The sequence below is a fragment of the Jatropha curcas genome, chromosome 6 (genome assembly GCF_041381405.1).
Source record: "Jatropha curcas cultivar XTBG-Jc1 chromosome 6, XTBG_Jcur_1.0, whole genome shotgun sequence".
Lineage (NCBI taxonomy): Eukaryota > Viridiplantae > Streptophyta > Magnoliopsida > Malpighiales > Euphorbiaceae > Jatropha > Jatropha curcas.
In genome coordinates this window covers 25980346-26000331 of record NC_143156.1, presented here as the reverse complement: position 1 = coordinate 26000331, position 19986 = coordinate 25980346, and the positions used below count along the sequence as shown (strand labels likewise).

The window sequence follows — 19986 nt, the reverse complement described above, 5'->3', positions numbered from 1 at the left end:
TCTGGCCCATCCTCTCTTCCCCTTGGCCCAACCCCGTCTATGCACTCCACACCTTTGTCCATTCCTCACACCACTCCAAGGCCTACTAATCCAGCTTCAATACGCATGACCACTCGTGCTTCGTATGGCATTTTTAAACCCAACCCTAAATACTCTTCCAATTACCACACTTCCACCACTACGGATATATCTCCTATTCCAAAAAATCCTATTAGTGCCCTTAGTGACAATAATTGGAAAAGTGCAATGTTAGATGAATTTAATGCTTTAATTGATAATAAGACTTGGGAATTAGTGCCTAGACCTCTTAATGTGAATGTCATTCGGTCTATGTGGATTTTTCATCACAAACATAAATCTGATGGTTCTTTTGAGCGCTATAAAGCTCGTCTTGTAGGTGATGGGAATACTCAGCAGCAGGGTATTGATTGTGATGAGACGTTTAGCCCCGTGGTTAAACCTGCCACCATTAGAGCGGTTCTCAGCATTGCTCTCTCTAAATCTTGGCCCATTCATCAAATGGATGTCAAGAATGCTTTCTTACATAGTCATCTCAATGAAACAGTTTATATGCATCAACCCATGGGTTTTCGTGACAAAAATAATCCAGATCATGTTTGCCTTTTGAAGAAATCTTTGTACGGGTTAAAACAGGCTCCTCGTGCTTGGTACCAAAGATTTGCTGATTTTGGTGCTACCATTGGATTCTCTCACAGTAAGTCAGATCACTTTGATATTATTATTAGTGAATTACATTTTTACAAAAAAATTTCAATTTTGCAATTTTCGAATGGATAAAATTTAAAAATTGAGAAACATGCTCGGTTTAGTAAAAAGATACTGTGAAAAGAGGATAGTTTATAAAATGTGTTTTATCTAAAAAAAATTATTGATGTTAGTGAGTTGAACCAAGCTAGTCAATTAATAAATATAATTTTTTTTTTAATTCGTTGAGAGGTCCAAAGAGTTGAAAGAATATTATGGGCAACAAAAAGGGTTAGTCCTTCACTTTACTCACTAAATTGATGAAAACTCTTGTGGTTGAAAGATTTTGAACCTAAGATCCCCACTCTACACACGAGTGAGAAGACCAACCAGACAAAAAAAAAAAAAAAAAACTCCCTTAAATAGATATGTTTTACTAAATTTAAGAACCATATAGTATTGAAACACCCTGAATTTCTATTTTCGAAACTTTTGAATTTTTATTAAATCAAAAATCGCAAATTTTGGCCGCGTGGGCTGCAGTTGTAACACAGTCCCAATTCGAGCCCAAATTTTCGAATTGGGCCTAAGCCCAAAATAGTTCGTTCGGAAATTTCGAGTAATAAAATGAAAGTCCAGCAATTAATCTATTATGCATATATATAAATTAATTTTTCCTAAAAAATCAAATATGACTACTAACTATATTTTTATTGTTATTAGTTAATGGAGGAAATGTTATGAAAACTAATTAAAATAATTAAAATAATTGAACCAGACCCAAAACGCAAATTGATTATTCGAAGACCAAGTGAAAAAACCCTGCAAACCGAGTAAAAATCGAGCCGAATCATTAAATTAGACCAAACCGGTTCGAATCGAACCGGAATGGTCTAGAAGCCCAAGAATTTTCTTTCTTTTCTTTTTCTTTTTCTTTTTTTCTTTTTTCTTTCTTTTCTTTTCTTTTCTTTCTCTTCTTCTTCCTTGCGCCAGCACCAGGCGCGTGACCTCCTCTCCCCCTTTCCTCTCTTTGTTTCCGGCCACCATGCGAGGAAGCAAGGCGGCGCTCACCTCCATTCACGCCACCAATCGCGTCTCTCGCTTTTTCTTCGCGCCGAACGGCTTTGCAGTGGCGTAGCTCGAAGCTGCCTCCTTCGGCAACTCCTCCTCCTCCGGCCTTCCGGTGACTGCTAACAACAAGGTGAGTTGATCATGACTTCCTAACCTCCTTTCTTGGATTTTCTTGTGTCAATAGATAATTTACTGTGGGATTTAGGGAAATTCCTTGAAGAAATTTTGTTAAGGTGTCACAAAAAAAAAAATTTTAATTAAAATTTGGGATTTCATTAGATAATGGCATGATTTGTGTAAAGTGAAGAGGAATTTGTAATTTTCATGGAAATATTAAGCAAATTAGCGTCGAAATTGCTTGATCTCAGACTGCCGCCTCCCTCGCCACCCTGTACGGCGGCGACGCCGGCAGCCAGCGGTTGTTCCGGTCACCGGAGCATGCGTATGGCAGAATGTTGACCTTTTTATGTAGATTACGAATATACAGTTAGTTTTGCAACCCGAATTCAATTGACCTTCAAATAATTATTCGACGCAAATTTAGAAATTCGGTGTTATAGCTGAAAAACTGTAGAAGTTTAGATTTAGTGACCTTAGCAAATTTATGTGGCTTAATTATCGAAGTAGGTACAATAAAATAATAAGTAAAGGAGAAACTGGTTCTTAAGTTAGTTTAGTTTGAGTTAATGATTGTTGTTGGACTATAAACCAAACGAGGACGTAAATTAAATTCTCCCTGTGATGCGAGTTACTTAGAACATAATATGTAAATTTGGGTAAAGTAAGACCTGTTGTTCTAATAAGCGGCAACTAATATGAAGTTAGTGTCAATTTATATAAGTTAATATAGTAATGGATTTGTTTATTAAGTTAATTGGAAGTGGTGAATCTAGTTACTTAAAAGATGCATTTATCTAAGTGTAACTTAATTAAAGCAATGATTCTTAGCAACTAGTCTAGGATTTTATTAAAGGATACTTTTGCCCGAGTAAGGTGGATGAATATAGATTTAGTTATATTTATATATATGTGTGTGTGTGTGTGTACGAAATGTTTTATTTATTAGATAATTAGCTAAAGAAGCTAATTATATTGAGGTAAAGTGATAATGTCTGATAATGCGCTTGGATCAATGAAGATTATTTCAATTTATATGTTGAGAGTTGAATGTAATTTTGATTTTGTTATTTGGAATGGAGGAAGGGAAATTTAACTGTTTGATCGCCCGACGGATGGGCTGTGTGCATAGATTTGATAAATATATAATAATATTGGGACATTTGAGCAGGTAGATAGTCCAATTTTTAGGGAAGGTGCTGCCGAAATTTTAATAGAAATTAGACTAAATTTTAATAAATAACATAATAAATAACTTTATTTAGATAATTTCTATAATATGATGCAAAATAAATATAGTGCATTAATTACCTTATCATTATTCTTATTATGTAATTATGTATTTATTTTCATTATCATTGTTTATTATTATTATTATTATTATTATTATTATTATTATTATTATTATTATTATTATTATTATTATTTATTTATTTTATCTTTGTTGTTGTTGATATTATTTATTTAATTATTTAATTGTATTTAAGAATGAATGTCTAATTGTGCATTGCATTATGATGCTCAACTGATCAATATGTCTGCATTTGATTGCATTGTTTGATTACCTGTGCTGTGAATATGTTGTGCCTTGTTTGTGTGGAATTGGGATGAAGTGGACCACCATGGGTTTGTGAGGACGGTCTGTGATATGGATCCGATTATGATTTGATATTTGACCGTCGGCCGGGAAAATGGGAGATCGGCGCCCCCTTGTGCACCTGATGATATAGATTATATGGAAATTCACAGGATGGCTTCTTGTTGTTGCGCACCTGATAATCTAGATTTGATTGTAGCCCGCAGGGTGGCCTCCTGTTGTGAGCACTTGATGATCTAGATTAGATGGAGACCACCGGGTTGCCTCCTGTTGGTGTGGAAGAGAAACGAGAGAATGGAAAAATAATGAGAGGACTGGTCAGTGAGGATTAGACCAGTTGGCCGTATGGGGGATCGGCTCCCTGGTGCACATGTATGAGAGGGCGAGCCCTGTGTGAGGACGGCTCGTTGGGGTTTCAGGTGGCGCCACTGACTAATTTCCACGTGATGTGATTATATGAATATGTTTATGATTGTGAGTGCTGATGATATGCCATTTGTGTGACTGGCTGCGTGAGCATATAACTAGTCGGATGACTAGATTAATATGTGTACACATTGTGTGACTGCGTGTGTTGTGTAATAATTATTACTCCTTAGAAAACTCACATGTCTTGCTTAAATTTTTCAGGAAGTAGTTTCTCTCTAATTCGGGTTAAACTATGTTATCTTCGCCGCAGGATTATTAAGAAGTTTTCCCAGTTCCATAATTGTTTTGCTATGTAATTATATGTATAAGAAGCTATGTATAACAAACAGTTAGTGACTCCGCAGTTGTAGAATTTACATACGCCTAGTCGTGTAGTAATATAGATGAAGTAATTCTGTTAGCCCATATTAAAAATGTGTTATATTGTAAATGGGGCTCGAACTGTGAAATGTAGAAGATAAACTTGGGCCGAGAAATAATCAAATATTGAAGTTTTTTTTTTTTATTAATTAGACCGAGATAATAGACTCTAATGTTTCAGGCTTACTACGGGCCTCGGGGGCCTTAAGCTTACCTGGGCCCTAGTGCCGGTCCGGCCCATGGAATCGGGTCGTGACAAAGTTGGTATCAGAGCTTAGGTTAGGGTTGTAGGACACAACTGCGGAGTATAGGAAATTTCTTTATGTTGGGATCGGCCGTAACCAACATAAGGAAGGAAACTTGTGATTTTCCTCTCTAGGGATGGTGGACGCACTAGACCCTATGAGGTGGGAAAATCCACACCTATTGTGTAGATCAATAGACTATAGAAGAAGTAATTCAAGGTTTGAAGTGGAAGCAGTAGACAATAAGATAAATCCATCGCAGTACCTATAGGGGCTAGAATGGTATCAGCCCTTAAGCTAGGGTATAGAGTGATACCTGATAGTAGTGGATTGGCCTGATCACCCAGTACACTACTTTTCATGTGAACTCTATTCCCGTCAGTGAGTAGGATAGTGTAGAGAATAGATAGGATTTTCATTGGTATGGTAGATTCATGAGCATAAATAATAACTTTGGGGTAATTAGAAATTTGTGTTTAGTTTTCAACACAGCTACTGAATTTCTTTAGAGTTTATTCAAAAATATAAACTTTTTACTTTTGTTTTCATTTTATTTACCTGACATTTTAAATTTAAAACCCCATTTTAATTTTGAATTTAAAGTGTGTTATGATAAATAATTTGAAATTGATTATTTAAATAGAAAATTATTTTGAAAGCTGTCTATTTATATCATGGGGCCAATTGGATTAGATCATAAAATGAAATGATTGCGAGGATAATAAAATTTTAAAGAAGATTTGGAAAAGAAGAATAAGACAAGTGGTGATGATGATATTAAGTAAGTAGACACTTAGTAGCTAAGTAAGAACATAAACATTGGAAAGGTTGAGGAGACAATTTTAGTTTAGAAGCTAGACTGCAACCAGAGTTAGAGTGTAGGACTGTTTAATGTAATAAATGGGAGAAATAACAATAGAAATGAACTTGGGTAGTTTAAGGGTAAGACATAATAGGTAACAAATTGTAATATATATATAGGAGTAAGTGGTAGATAAAATTTGAGGAACTTATAAATACCTTACTAGACTGAATAAGGGAAAGATTGATTGACCAAAGATAGATAAAATAGGTAAGTTGAATATGAAATTGACGTAAAGCAGTGATAAGTAGATGCGAATCTTGAATAAATAATTCCACATAGAGAATTAAACTTTTGTTTAATTAAGGTTCTAATTAAAATGTTAGAACCGTGGGTTGTAAATTCTAATCTAGGCCATGAACAGGAAGTGAGATGTTAATAGTAAATATAAACTGGACAATGAGGAGTTATTGAGATCAACTTAATGTAATATGTGGATGGTAAGGTATTATTAGGTTGGGAATTAACGAATTAATAGGCAACATTAGTAGAATGGAAGGTTATCCAATGAGATGTAGGTTGTGAATGGAAGTGCGAATTACTAAGAGATATTATTATGAAAGTTAAAATTTTGTAATGAGTATTAAGGCGACATAAGGAATAAGCGTTGGAAAGAGAAATTGATGGTTAAGTGGAAGGAGTGAAAATTTTATAGGATTGAGATAGCTATGGGATGCAGTGATTTAGGAGCTGTATAATAGATGAACTAATCTATAGTAAAAATATTATAAGGACAATCGAATTTGCAAAGATGAGAAACAAAATCAGTTATTTCGAAGCGGCCTGTGATATAATAAATAGCGGAAATTGCAGACGATTTTGCCTAAAGTTTTGAAGTAAAGCAACCAGTTTTCAAAAGTTTTGATTAGTAAGAGTTTTATTAAATAACACATGTGAATTGAACGAGTTAATTCTTATGATTGTAAGTAAATCATAATTACAATTGTTTGCCTTTGTAAATTATGTTTGGCCTTCACAGACGAATGTCTAATAAAATTTAAATTTTCAAATGAAGTTACATAATTTTGAGAGAAATCTATGATATATGATATGTACTTTTCTGTTAAATCTGATTTTATTGTCAAATTTTATTCAAAGAAAGATTTTCTAAAGAGTTCAGTAGCTGTCTAAAGATACTGATTGGAGATTTAGGTAATAAACTCAAATTCTTGTGAGTGCTAGCTAGGTGGCACTAAATAGGATTGTTAGCAATAGAAATACAATTAGAATACTTGACTCTTTTCATTCCTAGGTTTATATTATCCACTCTCGAGCTGTGCCCTTGGTGTTGGAAGTAATTTCTTATGGCTTTGAAATTCTCTGTGTGTTCATTCTTACTCTCTCCTACTAGATTTCAATTCGAGGACGAATTGTCTTAAGGGGGGAAGATTGAAACACCCTGAATTTCTATTTTCGAAACTTTTGAATTTTTATTAAATCAAAAATCGCAAATTTTGGCCGCGTGGGCTGCAGTTGTAACACAGTCCCAATTCGAGCCCAAATTTTCGAATTGGGCCTAAGCCCAAAATAGTTCGTTCGGAAATTTCGAGTAATAAAATGAAAGTCCAGCAATTAATCTATTATGCATATATATAAATTAATTTTTCCTAAAAAATCAAATATGACTACTAACTATATTTTTATTGTTATTAGTTAATGGAGGAAATGTTATGAAAACTAATTAAAATAATTAAAATAATTGAACCAGACCCAAAACGCAAATTGATTATTCGAAGACCAAGTGAAAAAACCCTGCAAACCGAGTAAAAATCAAGCCGAATCATTAAATTAGACCAAACCGGTTCGAATCGAACCGAAATGGTCTAGAAGCCCAAGAATTTTCTTTCTTTTCTTTTTCTTTTTCTTTTTTTCTTTTTTCTTTCTTTTCTTTTCTTTTCTTTCTCTTCTTCTTCCTTGCGCCAGCACCAGGCGCGTGACCTCCTCTCCCCCTTTCCTCTCTTTGTTTCCGGCCACCATGCGAGGAAGCAAGGCGGCGCTCACCTCCATTCACGCCACCAATCGCGTCTCTCGCTTTTTCTTCGCGCCGAACGGCTTTGCAGTGGCGTAGCTCGAAGCTGCCTCCTTCGGCAACTCCTCCTCCTCCGGCCTTCCGGTGACTGCTAACAACAAGGTGAGTTGATCATGACTTCCTAACCTCCTTTCTTGGATTTTCTTGTGTCAATAGATAATTTACTGTGGGATTTAGGGAAATTCCTTGAAGAAATTTTGTTAAGGTGTCACAAAAAAAAAATTTTTAATTAAAATTTGGGATTTCATTAGATAATGGCATGATTTGTGTAAAGTGAAGAGGAATTTGTAATTTTCATGGAAATATTAAGCAAATTAGCGTCGAAATTGCTTGATCCCAGACTGCCGCCTCCCTCGCCACCCTGTACGGCGGCGACGCCGGCAGCCAGCGGTTGTTCCGGTCACCGGAGCATGCGTATGGCAGAATGTTGACCTTTTTATGTAGATTACGAATATACAGTTAGTTTTGCAACCCGAATTCAATTGACCTTCAAATAATTATTCGACGCAAATTTAGAAATTCGGTGTTATAGCTGAAAAACTGTAGAAGTTTAGATTTAGTGACCTTAGCAAATTTATGTGGATTAATTATCGAAGTAGGTACAATAAAATAATAAGTAAAGGAGAAACTGGTTCTTAAGTTAGTTTAGTTTGAGTTAATGATTGTTGTTGGACTATAAACCAAACGAGGACGTAAATTAAATTCTCCCTGTGATGCGAGTTACTTAGAACATAATATGTAAATTTGGGTAAAGTAAGACCTGTTGTTCTAATAAGCGGCAACTAATATGAAGTTAGTGTCAATTTATATAAGTTAATATAGTAATGGATTTGTTTATTAAGTTAATTGGAAGTGGTGAATCTAGTTACTTAAAAGATGCATTTATCTAAGTGTAACTTAATTAAAGCAATGATTCTTAGCAACTAGTCTAGGATTTTATTAAAGGATACTTTTGCCCGAGTAAGGTGGATGAATATAGATTTAGTTATATTTATATATATATGTGTGTGTGTGTGTACGAAATGTTTTATTTATTAGATAATTAGCTAAAGAAGCTAATTATATTGAGGTAAAGTGATAATGTCTGATAATGCGCTTGGATCAATGAAGATTATTTCAATTTATATGTTGAGAGTTGAATGTAATTTTGATTTTGTTATTTGGAATGGAGGAAGGGAAATTTAACTGTTTGATCGCCCGACGGATGGGCTGTGTGCATAGATTTGATAAATATATAATAATATTGGGACATTTGAGCAGGTAGATAGTCCAATTTTTAGGGGAGGTGCTGCCGAAATTTTAATAGAAATTAGACTAAATTTTAATAAATAACATAATAAATAACTTTATTTAGATAATTTCTATAATATGATGCAAAATAAATATAGTGCATTAATTACCTTATCATTATTCTTATTATGTAATTATGTATTTATTTTCATTATCATTGTTTATTATTATTATTATTATTATTATTATTATTATTATTATTATTATTATTATTATTTATTTATTTTATCTTTGTTGTTGTTAATATTATTTATTTAATTATTTAATTGTATTTAAGAATGAATGCCTAATTGTGCATTGCATTATGATGCTCAACTGATCAATATGTCTGCATTTGATTGCATTGTTTGATTACCTGTGCTGTGAATATGTTGTGCCTTGTTTGTGTGGAATTGGGATGAAGTGGACCACCATGGGTTTGTGAGGACGGTCTGTGATATGGATCTGATTATGATTTGATATTTGACCGTCGGCCGGGAAAATGGGAGATCGGCGCCCCCTTGTGCACCTGATGATATAGATTATATGGAAATTCACAGGATGGCTTCTTGTTGTTGCGCACCTGATAATCTAGATTTGATTGTAGCCCGCAGGGTGGCCTCCTGTTGTGAGCACTTGATGATCTAGATTAGATGGAGACCACCGGGTTGCCTCCTGTTGGTGTGGAAGAGAAACGAGAGAATGGAAAAATAATGAGAGGACTGGTCAGTGAGGATTAGACCAGTTGGCCGTATGGGGGATCGGCTCCCTGGTGCACATGTATGAGAGGGCGAGCCATGTGTGAGGACGGCTCGTTGGGGTTTCAGGTGGCGCCACTGACTAATTTCCACGTGATGTGATTATATGAAGATGTTTATGATTGTGAGTGCTGATGATATGCCATTTGTGTGACTGGCTGCGTGAGCATATAACTAGTCGGATGACTAGATTAATATGTGTACACATTGTGTGACTGCGTGTGTTGTGTAATAATTATTACTCCTTAGAAAACTCACATGTCTTGCTTAAATTTTTCAGGAAGTAGTTTCTCTCTAATTCGGGTTAAACTATGTTATCTTCGCCGCAGGATTATTAAGAAGTTTTCCCAGTTCCATAATTGTTTTGCTATGTAATTATATGTATAAGAAGCTATGTATAACAAACAGTTAGTGACTCCGCAGTTGTAGAATTTACATACGCCTAGTCGTGTAGTAATATAGATGAAGTAATTCTGTTAGCCCATATTAAAAATGTGTTATATTGTAAATGGGGCTCGAACTGTGAAATGTAGAAGATAAACTTGGGCCGAGAAATAATCAAATATTGAAGTTTATTTTTTTTTATTAATTAGACCGAGATAATAGACTCTAATGTTTCAGGCTTACTACGGGCCTCGGGGGCCTTAAGCTTACCTGGGCCCTAGTGCCGGTCCGGCCCATGGAATCGGGTCGTGACAGTATTATTATTGAACTATTCCAAAAAACGAGCAGCTATCTCTTAAACCATATTTATGATAGGTATGTGTACGGTCAAGATTATTAATAAAATTAATTATGCTTGAATAATATCTACGAGTTGTATAACATAATTTATTTTTAAATTAAAATATTATATATATGTATATTTTTAATTAGAATCTTCGGCAATGGCTTATTTATTTTTTAATAAACATATAACCATATTAATGTTTTTTTGAGGGTTATAATAATATTAATTTGATTTTTCTAAACAATATTTTTATAAATATTATTATATTTTGACAACCAAATGTCATAAAAATAAAATTACATATTAGCCAATTTAATTTTTCTTATAACAATTTAAATTTAATTAACTTAATTTTTTTATATTATAAAATATCATAAATCATCTATGAGAAACCAAAAATAATTTTTATTATTATATTAGTTTTAAAAAAACTAAAAATAATTTTTTTTAGGAGAAAAAAAAAAAGCAAATCAGGACTTTTGACTCTCAGTTTACAAATAGAGGTATGTCTCACGCAAAGGCATAAAGTCCTGAAACATAAACAGTTGACAGGAAACAGCCTTTGTATCTCTAGTGAGAAATGGCCACTTCCTTCCCCCTCTATTACTCTACAAACTTCCCTGAAAGAAAGGTATCCCCAACTGTGGATTCAGCAATCTCCAGCATTTGTAAATGTTTGCAAGAGATCATCTTATCTTGTTCAAATTCTGCACCTGAGAAGTATGACTGATGAACTTATGCCTTGTATAAAGATTTTCCCTTATTTGGTTGTCTTCACCTTGAAGCCTTCAATCGAGTTGCTCGAGCGAGAACTTTGGTTCCTTCGGTGCCTTTCTACTACCTACTTTGGAATTTCCAACAATGGAGTTATTTAACTTCTTAATAATCCTTTCAACCATGCCTCTTTCATATGGACATTTTTGAAATGGTACCACCCTCAAACAAGGTGGAGGAATGAGCTACTAACAGTAATACCATACAAAAAAAAAGGCTAAATTGCGACGAAAAACTGCGATTGACGACCATCGGTAGCAAAATTGCAACGAATTTACGATTGGGTGCGACGACAATATAAGTCGTAGAAATCTAATAATTGAGAACACTGCGACGGAATTAGCAACATAATGGCGACTGCAAGTGTGTCCATCTCAAAATATTGCTCTATTAATTTCCGCGAGTTTTGTTATTTGTTTGTGACCGATCAGCGACCAATCTGCTACCAACTTTACGATGCATTTGCAAACAATTTCTTGTCTGTCACTACATTTTGCGCTACACAATACCACAAATTTTATTGATAGATGGCAACCGATTGGTATTGGTCGCAATTTGGACACTTATGAAACGATATCTATTTAATAATTATAGCGACCAAATTAATGCAAATTGCGATCGATCAGTTGGTCGCAAAATTTTAAGGCTTTATAAGCCCTTTGGTTGCCTTGGTAGCAATACAGCCCCTTTTTCCTTCCCTTTTCTTGTTTCTTTTCTCCCTCTTCTGTCTGTGTTGCCAGTTGCTGTGAGATCACCGGAGCTACATCGCTGTTGTTCTCACAGGAGAAGACCACCGCCGTCCGCAAGTAGGTTCCTGAACTTTTATCTATTAATTTATTTTGTGGGACTTTTAACTTATTTGATTTTGTTTGTGTATTTTATTGGGCAGTGATATATTTTTTGTTGGAACAATGCAAGTGAATATTTTAATTTGTTTGTTGTTTCTATGTATTTTTTATGTATTTTTTTTCAATTATTTCTTATTATGCTATAGTAATTATTTTTGTTGATGAGTCAGCACTATATTTAAACACTGCATGAGGCGAAAAGAAGAGGAAGGTGTATGACATCAGCTCTCAGGCATTACAATTCTACTGCGGCTCAGCGTTTGACGCTGCTAGAGCTTCCTCACGACCACAGCCCGACCACTGAGGAGATTAGTGCATTGCGGGCTCGTGTTGATGCGTAGGAAAGACAGCTTGAGAGAGCTTACAACGCATATATTGCAAATGTCTAGCCTGCATAGTGCTAGTACTTCCTTTGATACTTCACCTGCTATAGATTCACCAGTTTCTACTCCTTCGCATCAGCCGATATCTTCTCGTCTTCCTTTAAATATTGCAGTCGATACCTTAGTCACTCCTGCAAATACTACAATAGATCCAACAGACACTATACCAGATCATAGATTTGACTTTGGACTATTTATTGTAGGTATATTTAGTTTTTTCATATTCTGTATAGTATATTACATTTATAGTGCTTTTTTTTGATTGACTATCATTGATGATGATGAAATTATTTTAAATTAAGCCTCGGCATAATACTTGATTGATAATGTTTCAAATAGACTTGTCATGTGTGTGTGGGTGTGCCTGCGCGTGCATGGGTGTGTGTGGGTGTGTGTGTGTGGAACTTGCATTGTGAACACATTTGTTGTGCTTAATGAATATTATTTAGTGTCACATGTTTACTACAGGTTTCGATAGCCTTAAACCTACTCAGATTTCAGTGCTGATGGTGACATTCACATTTACAAACAAAATCATAACTAAAAAAAATTTAAATTCGAATTTATCTATAAAAAAATTATTTGTAAAATCAGTTTGATAAAATTAAAGTTTGAATTTTTTGGTGCAATGTTTTAGAGAGATGTGTGAATTTGTGGAATAAATCACTTGAGCCTTTTATAAAATTTATTACTACTAAAAAATTGATCTTACAAATGATATTTTCAATGAAATTTATTTACATAAAGATAACACAGATCGTATGCTAATTTCATTTTGCCAAATTGTTTGTATCATATAGAAACTGGCTTCTATAATAAAATTAAATAATCTATATCATGGTTTAATTTATAAGATTTTATCAAAACGAGCTTTGTTGTTTTTTTTTTCCCCAATTCATATTAAGATTTACAAAAAAATAATAAGAGAATAAGAGACTACACATCTTCTGCAGGTAGTCTAATTTTCGTTTGTGTTCAGACTACACATCTTTTGTGTTCAGACTACCAAAAAAAAAAAAAATGCCACTGTTAGCTGAAACAATGCCAATAGTTGACATTAATGCAGATTTAGTTTCAAATAAATAAATGATGCATACAACAGACTCCAACTAGTCTGAGATAATAATTGAATAATTGAATAATTGAATAATAAAAATAATTCGCCTTTCAGGTGGGTACTTCAGTTTTTCCTCCAGGACAAAATAAAGCAGAAACATTTTGACAAGGTGTGAGCAGAATCCCTGTTATGGCAGAAATCAATTTTGCTAATGAATTTTCATTTGTACTAAACATAGCATAAGTTCCATTAGTGCTCAACGAAAATAGCATCATATGATATCCCAAACATAGGCTAAGTTTCGTTGTATTCTCAATTTTGTCTGTGCAGGGAAAAAGAGATAATTGTTGGAAGGCCAATCATATCCCTGGATGAAGTAGCTGTGGTAAATAATCTCGTAAGTGCTTCTTTGCCTTTTTATTTTTTCAAAGGAAAGAGAAATATTTCTCTGAATAACAATTTTGACAGCAAAACTAAAGGCTATATGTATATAAACAAAATACAGTTACAAGATGAAATAGCTAGAAGAAGCATCGCCGATCCAAGGGATGGGAAGGAATGTAAAGATGAATAATGATGGAGATATGCATTAGATGTCTCACAGAGAAGCCATATCTGATAGCTACATTCACATTTGCTAACAAAATCATAAATCAAAAGTGTATTACTAAACTTTATTCCCTTCAAATTAACTACGAGACAATAGCTATGTTGCTCCCTAAAATCTACTAATTACCTAACTAAAACTAATTTGAATTGGAAAAGAAATTACATCATCCCCAATCATGATAGTGTGCCCTCCTGATGGCAGAACACTATAAGCATTATAGTCTATGATCTGCAAACTTTTACAAATATTAAACTCAAAGCTAACCTTCTGACTACTTTTAGCGTTAACAAAAAGCCTCTTAAAGCCAATCACTTGCTTTATATTTGCCCCTACAATTCCTTCCGGAGGCTTCGAGTACACAATCATAACTTCGCTTCCATCTCTGGATCCCACATTTTTCACTTCAACATCAAACTGAAATATTTCCTTACAGGACAAATGATTAGTTCGGACCGATGGACATGGAGGCGTGGAGGTGTCTTCTTTGTAATTCAAATTATAGCAATGCTGGAACTTGTTTAGTTTTATATCGACTGATTTTCTTGGAGATGTTAACTTATAAGTGAAGTTAGTGTAGCTGAGTCCATACCCAAATGGGTAAACTGTAGAGCCATTAAAGAATTTGTAAGTTCGACCTGGATATCTTAATTCATCATTTGGCCTCAATTGTAGAGATGTCATTGGTAGTTGATTAACATAATCAGCTTCATGCCAAGTAAGTGGTAGTCTTCCTCCTGAAGAAACAAAAAATTACAGCAACTGAAATTTCTTTGTTACTACTTAATTAAAAACAATTAGTCAGTCAATTACCAGGATTGTATTTTCCAAAAACAACATCTGCAATGGCTCGACCACCTTCTTCTCCAGGGTATCCAGCCCACAAAATGGCTTTGATATTGTCATTGTTTTTAGCGAAAGTGATATCTATCCCTCCTGCTGACATGATTACGAGAATAACTGGACCTTTGGCAGCATTCGCAACATTGTTGATAAGTTCAGTTTGGTAACCAGGGAGGAGGAGATCCTCCCGATCGTTGCTTTCGGCTTCAACAGACAAGTCAATACCTGCTACTATTATAGTAGCATCAGCTTCTTGTGCAACTTCCACTGCAGGGAGTACCGAGTTGTCATCCTTACAAGCAACATCGCATCCAATTGCATGGCTCACTTTTGCATATGTCGAAAACCCATCAATAGGAGAGATATATCGGCACGGAATTCCTGTAATCAAAATGTAATCAATATATATATATTTGTTAATTAGATTTGTAATACAACTGAATTTTATTTGTTTTTATATAGCTTCAAATAAAATTCAAATAAAAAACATGTACCTGCATAATTTCCAATCATAGCGTTGGTAGCATTAGCATGAGGACCAACCACAGCTAAGGTTTTTATCGTATCAGACTTCAAGGGCAAAGTATCATCCTTATTTTTGAGGAGGACAATTCCTTCCCTCGCTGCTTGTGCTGCTAATTCAATGTGTTGTTCGGAGCACACGTCTTTCAGGCCAAGAGATTGAAATTGAGGGCTTCCATCAAAGAACCCTAGTCTCAGAAGCACCACATAGAGATATTTAAGTGACCTGTCTATGTCTTCTTCCCTGACCTTTCCTTGCTTTACTGAGGATTCAGTGTTTTGGGTGTAGTATTTTCCACAATCCAAATCCAATCCTGCTTTAAGTGTTCTTGCAACTGCATCCTCCTTGGTGTCACCAAGAAATTTATGGCGTTCAACCATAACTTGGATGGAATCACAATCTGAGACTATATATCTGTCGCAAAAAAGAATAAAATCCTTTAGTTATATCATTCATAAAATAAAGAAAATTAATTCAAGCTGATTATTTCTTTACCCATGAAGATTCCACTCTCCTCTAATGGTTTGATTTAGGAGTTTTGGATCAGCACAAGCAGGTATGCCATTAACACGATTGTAAGAGCACATAATGCTGCTGACATCACCTTCTTTAATACACATCTCGAAAGGTCGATTGAAGGTTTCTACCATATCTTGTTCAGTCACCTGCATCGAGTAAAATTTTAATTAATTCTCATTCATTTTGAAAATTAAGATGATTATAAATTTTGGGAAAAAGAGTTTTTCTTGAAGAAAATTACTCTAGCATCGAAGGTTTCACGTATAATATTATTCCAATTGTCAACATCGTAGGCAGTAAAGTGCTTGCAACATGAAGAAACTTTAAGAGGTCTAGAGTCTGGATTTGGGTAATTTTCAGTCCCCTCAACATCCTGTAAGCCTCTTACAAAACTAGAAGCATATCTACCTATAATGAAAGGATCTTCTCCGTTTGTCTCAATAGTTCTTCCCCATCGAGGATCCCTTACTACATTAATAACCGGACTCCAGAAAGTTAATCCGGCCCGACCTAAATTGTACATTGCCCTTGCTTCGGTTGAAATAGCCTGCATTAGTTAAATATTTTACATTAATAGCTAATCCGTATGAGCAAAAACTGACTGTTGATGCTAGAAAAAGCAGCAAAACTAATTACCTGGCCAATAGTTTTCCATAAAGACTCATTAAAAGAAGCTGTTGTGAGTATTACAGTAGGGAAGCTAGTTGCAGCAGGAACAACTTCATCAAAGAAAGTTCCTGGGCCTACACTGGACACACCATGCAAGGCTTCAGACCACCAATTATATTTAGGTAACCCTAACCTAGGGACACCATAAGCACCATGTCCAAGCTGTTGAACCTTTTCTTGCAATGTCATATGGTTTACCAAGTCTCTAGCCCTAACATCATAGGGAAGGGACTTGTCACAGAAGACAAAATTTGCCATGTCCAATCCAAGGGCAGCGTACCTAGAAGGGTCACAGACATAAGTGAAGTTACTCCCACTGAAGGAGGAAGCATCATCTTTGCCTGATGTAGTGGCGTCTAATGCAAAATATGAAAATGGTTTTTTCAGTCCATTTCTAGCTGCTGTAGCAGAAATGCCAAGGAAAGCAACGCATATCAGATAGATAATGAGAATAGAACTTAAGCTTTCAGCCATAGCTTTTTTTGGTTATGCAGAGGTGCTTATGGTTCTAAGGCTGGTTATGTTAATTTATAGGCAATTCTTGATTTTTTTTTTCCTTGTTTTGGTTTTGAAATTGAAGTAAGATTTGTATATATTTTCGGTTAAGATTATATATAATATTGATATGTCTTTTTTTATTTTTTAATTTGTATATTATATTATTATTGAGTGTTTATCCAATAATATCATTCTTGATAAAAGGAAAAATCTTCATCTGTTGTTGTTTGGAAAATAATCTTCTTGTTACATATTTATCCACTAATATGTTTTTGAAAATGAAAAATTTTTTAATCTTTTGCTTTCTTTTTTGTAACAAAATTTTTTTTTTTTTTTCAGAGAACTTAATGAAAGTCTTTTATTCTCTTTTCGTTAAAAATAGAAATATCCAATAATATTATTTCTGAAATTGAAAAGTATATATAATTCTATTCTTAGAAAAAAAAGTATATGTAGTTTAACAGGTTGAATTGTTTGATCTCATATCTAGTACACATTACTTTTTGTCATGTTAAAAGAAGCCAGAATAATTTTGTAGATGTGTTAGCTAAAAAATGGATTTATGCGCAGATTCATTTCTTGACTTGGTTATGAAAAGTTTGTATTTTGATTTTATTGCAATTATTTATTCTCTTATCTCAAGAGAAGTAATAGCTTTTTTTTAAGAATTTTGTATTATCGTGGTTCTAGGTTTTTTACCTAATATTTTCAGGTTAAGTTGAGTTCTTTGTTGTGAATCTATTGGTTACAGTCTAAACACTTGAAAATATTAAGTTTTTACTGAATTTATAAAAATTAATAAATTAATTAAATTGTCTAAAAAAAAATAGTACAATTAGACACATGAGACAACTAAATATCCTATATAAGTGTTTAGTTTTACTAATTGTATAGGCAGCATAGTTAATCGGTGTGATTTTTTTTTTTTTTTTTTTTTTTTGGTTAGATTCTTTCTATTTGAGTTTTCTAAGTAATTTTTTTCACACCCTATGATAAATGGAACAAATAATAATTTAATTAATTATTATATATCATATATCATATTCTGGGAATAACTTTTTGCTTTATAACAATATCCATCATATGTATTTTTTTTTTTTAAAACATGAGACAAGTAAGTATCCTATACATGCTTTTTATTTATCGATATTGCATGGATTGCATAATAAATCCGTGCAATTCTTTTTCACCTTAATAAATAAGTTTATATCGAGTATACATTATATAAAATATATGTTTATTTTGTTAATTTATATCCATAAAAATTACTATTTTCAAGCTTCAAATCCGAACCACCAAATTCTCTAAATACATCAAAATCTAACTCGTAAATGCTAAATAAAAAAATTTAGAAAATCTCAACTTACGTAAAATTGATTTCTTATTGAGATAAGAAGATAAATAAAATTCTAAAAGTACAATATTACAACAACCTATCAAATCAAAACAAAGCTAAAAAATAGCAGAGGTTTCAACACTCTTCTCCACCCAAGAATCTACAAAGTAATGGAAACATAATGAAATGAACGTGTCACAGGTTTTGATTAATGGAAAAAACTTGCCTCGACTTAGTTCATGGCCCCACTCATGAACTAAGCAAATGAAATTCAAAATTTTTTAAAAAGTGTTTTGACTTTATCTTTTTTTTTTTCAAATATATGGTCAGAAATACTTTCGTTTCAATGAGAATAATGAATTTCATTAGTTTATTCCATAAGTGAAGACATGGAGCAGATCTAGGCGAATTTTTCTCCTCAATTAAAGACATCAATTCTACTCAAAATATGCCACCATTTCTAACGTCTTTTTTCCTAACATGTTCCCAACAAATCACACTTCTTTAAAGGACAATCCTTTAAATGAAATTATGAAAACAACTCAGCAATCTTGATAATATCATATAATTCTGTTTCATTTGAATCGATAAATAAATGCCCAATGAATATGAAAGTCATTCATCCTTGAAATTTCTTAAAATCTTACCAAAATCCGAAAGTTTGGTTTTCTTTTTCTTTTGACATCTATATTAAATTTAAAACAGATGTCATTTGAAGAAATCCAAGACAAAGAGGAAACTAGTGTTTTTAAATCAAGACTAGCAGGTCAAACCGAGTTAACCATGACTGTTGGTCGATCCTGTTTGGTTTGACATGTAAAGTCCGGAGACCTAAGAACTGAATAAAATCGGTTCGGACAGGAAAAACAGAAAAATTGGATTGACCCAATTAAATCCAATTTTCGACTTTTTCACCTCTTACTATCCTTTTTTCGTCTTTACCCAAGGTGTCCTTACCCATTGTCATTACTATTACATGCATATGTATAAAATTACCTAGGGACTTGTACAAATAATTTAAAATGGTGGAGTGTCCTAGAAAAACTTAAACATCAATAAAAAGATGTGTATGATAAACTTTTTTTTTAAAATATAATAAACTCATTTATGAGTTTAATATGTATAATAGATTTTTATAATAATACTTTAGTTGTCGTTTTAGTTAATTAAAAAAATTTTAATATTAATAATAAAGCTAATATATCAATATTTATGAAAAGTAATCTATTTTCATTTTAGATTTTATTTTTTTATATTTAATTATTAAAAATAAAATAATAGTAATTTCTATGAAAAATGATAAGAATTCTAATGTTAAATTAATGTATATAATCAATCCCTAGTTTCATGCATTATATTTCATCAAATATTAAAAAAAATTAATATTTTAATAGTTTTCACTTTTTAATATTAAAAAAAAGATATTTTAAAAGGAAGAAAATGTTAAATTTTAAATTAGAGGTGATAAATTATTAAATTAAATCTAAATCTGAGATTAAATGATAATAAACTTATTTATTTATTTATAAATATTTAACTTTAATGTAGAAAAAATCGTAATAATTTACTAAGAATATAAATTCAACAGTATATTTGATAATATATATGTACACACCCGATTGTAAGAAAGGTTTGGAAAAAAATTTTACAATTATAATAATATTATTATTAAGAAAGTTCATGAGTGAATTTATGTATTCTACCTTATTTTGTTATAAAGTGTCCATCAATCTATTTTTAATTTTATAAACAATTTG

The 19986-nt window shown here is 33.1% G+C and overlaps 1 protein-coding gene across 1 annotated transcript; it reads right to left on the bottom strand.

Moving 5' to 3' along the window:
- Positions 1–13883: 13883 nt before the first annotated feature.
- LOC105650277 (putative beta-D-xylosidase 5) lies at positions 13884–16909 on the bottom strand. Its single transcript, XM_089722187.1, has 6 exons — positions 16363–16909; positions 15968–16273; positions 15703–15872; positions 15179–15621; positions 14655–15065; positions 13884–14578 (listed from the first exon to the last, which is right to left on the bottom strand). Exons 1-6 carry the CDS (start codon positions 16867–16869, stop codon positions 13971–13973), a joined length of 2445 nt encoding a protein of 814 aa, XP_089578313.1. The 5' UTR covers positions 16870–16909; the 3' UTR covers positions 13884–13970.
- Positions 16910–19986: the final 3077 nt, after the last annotated feature.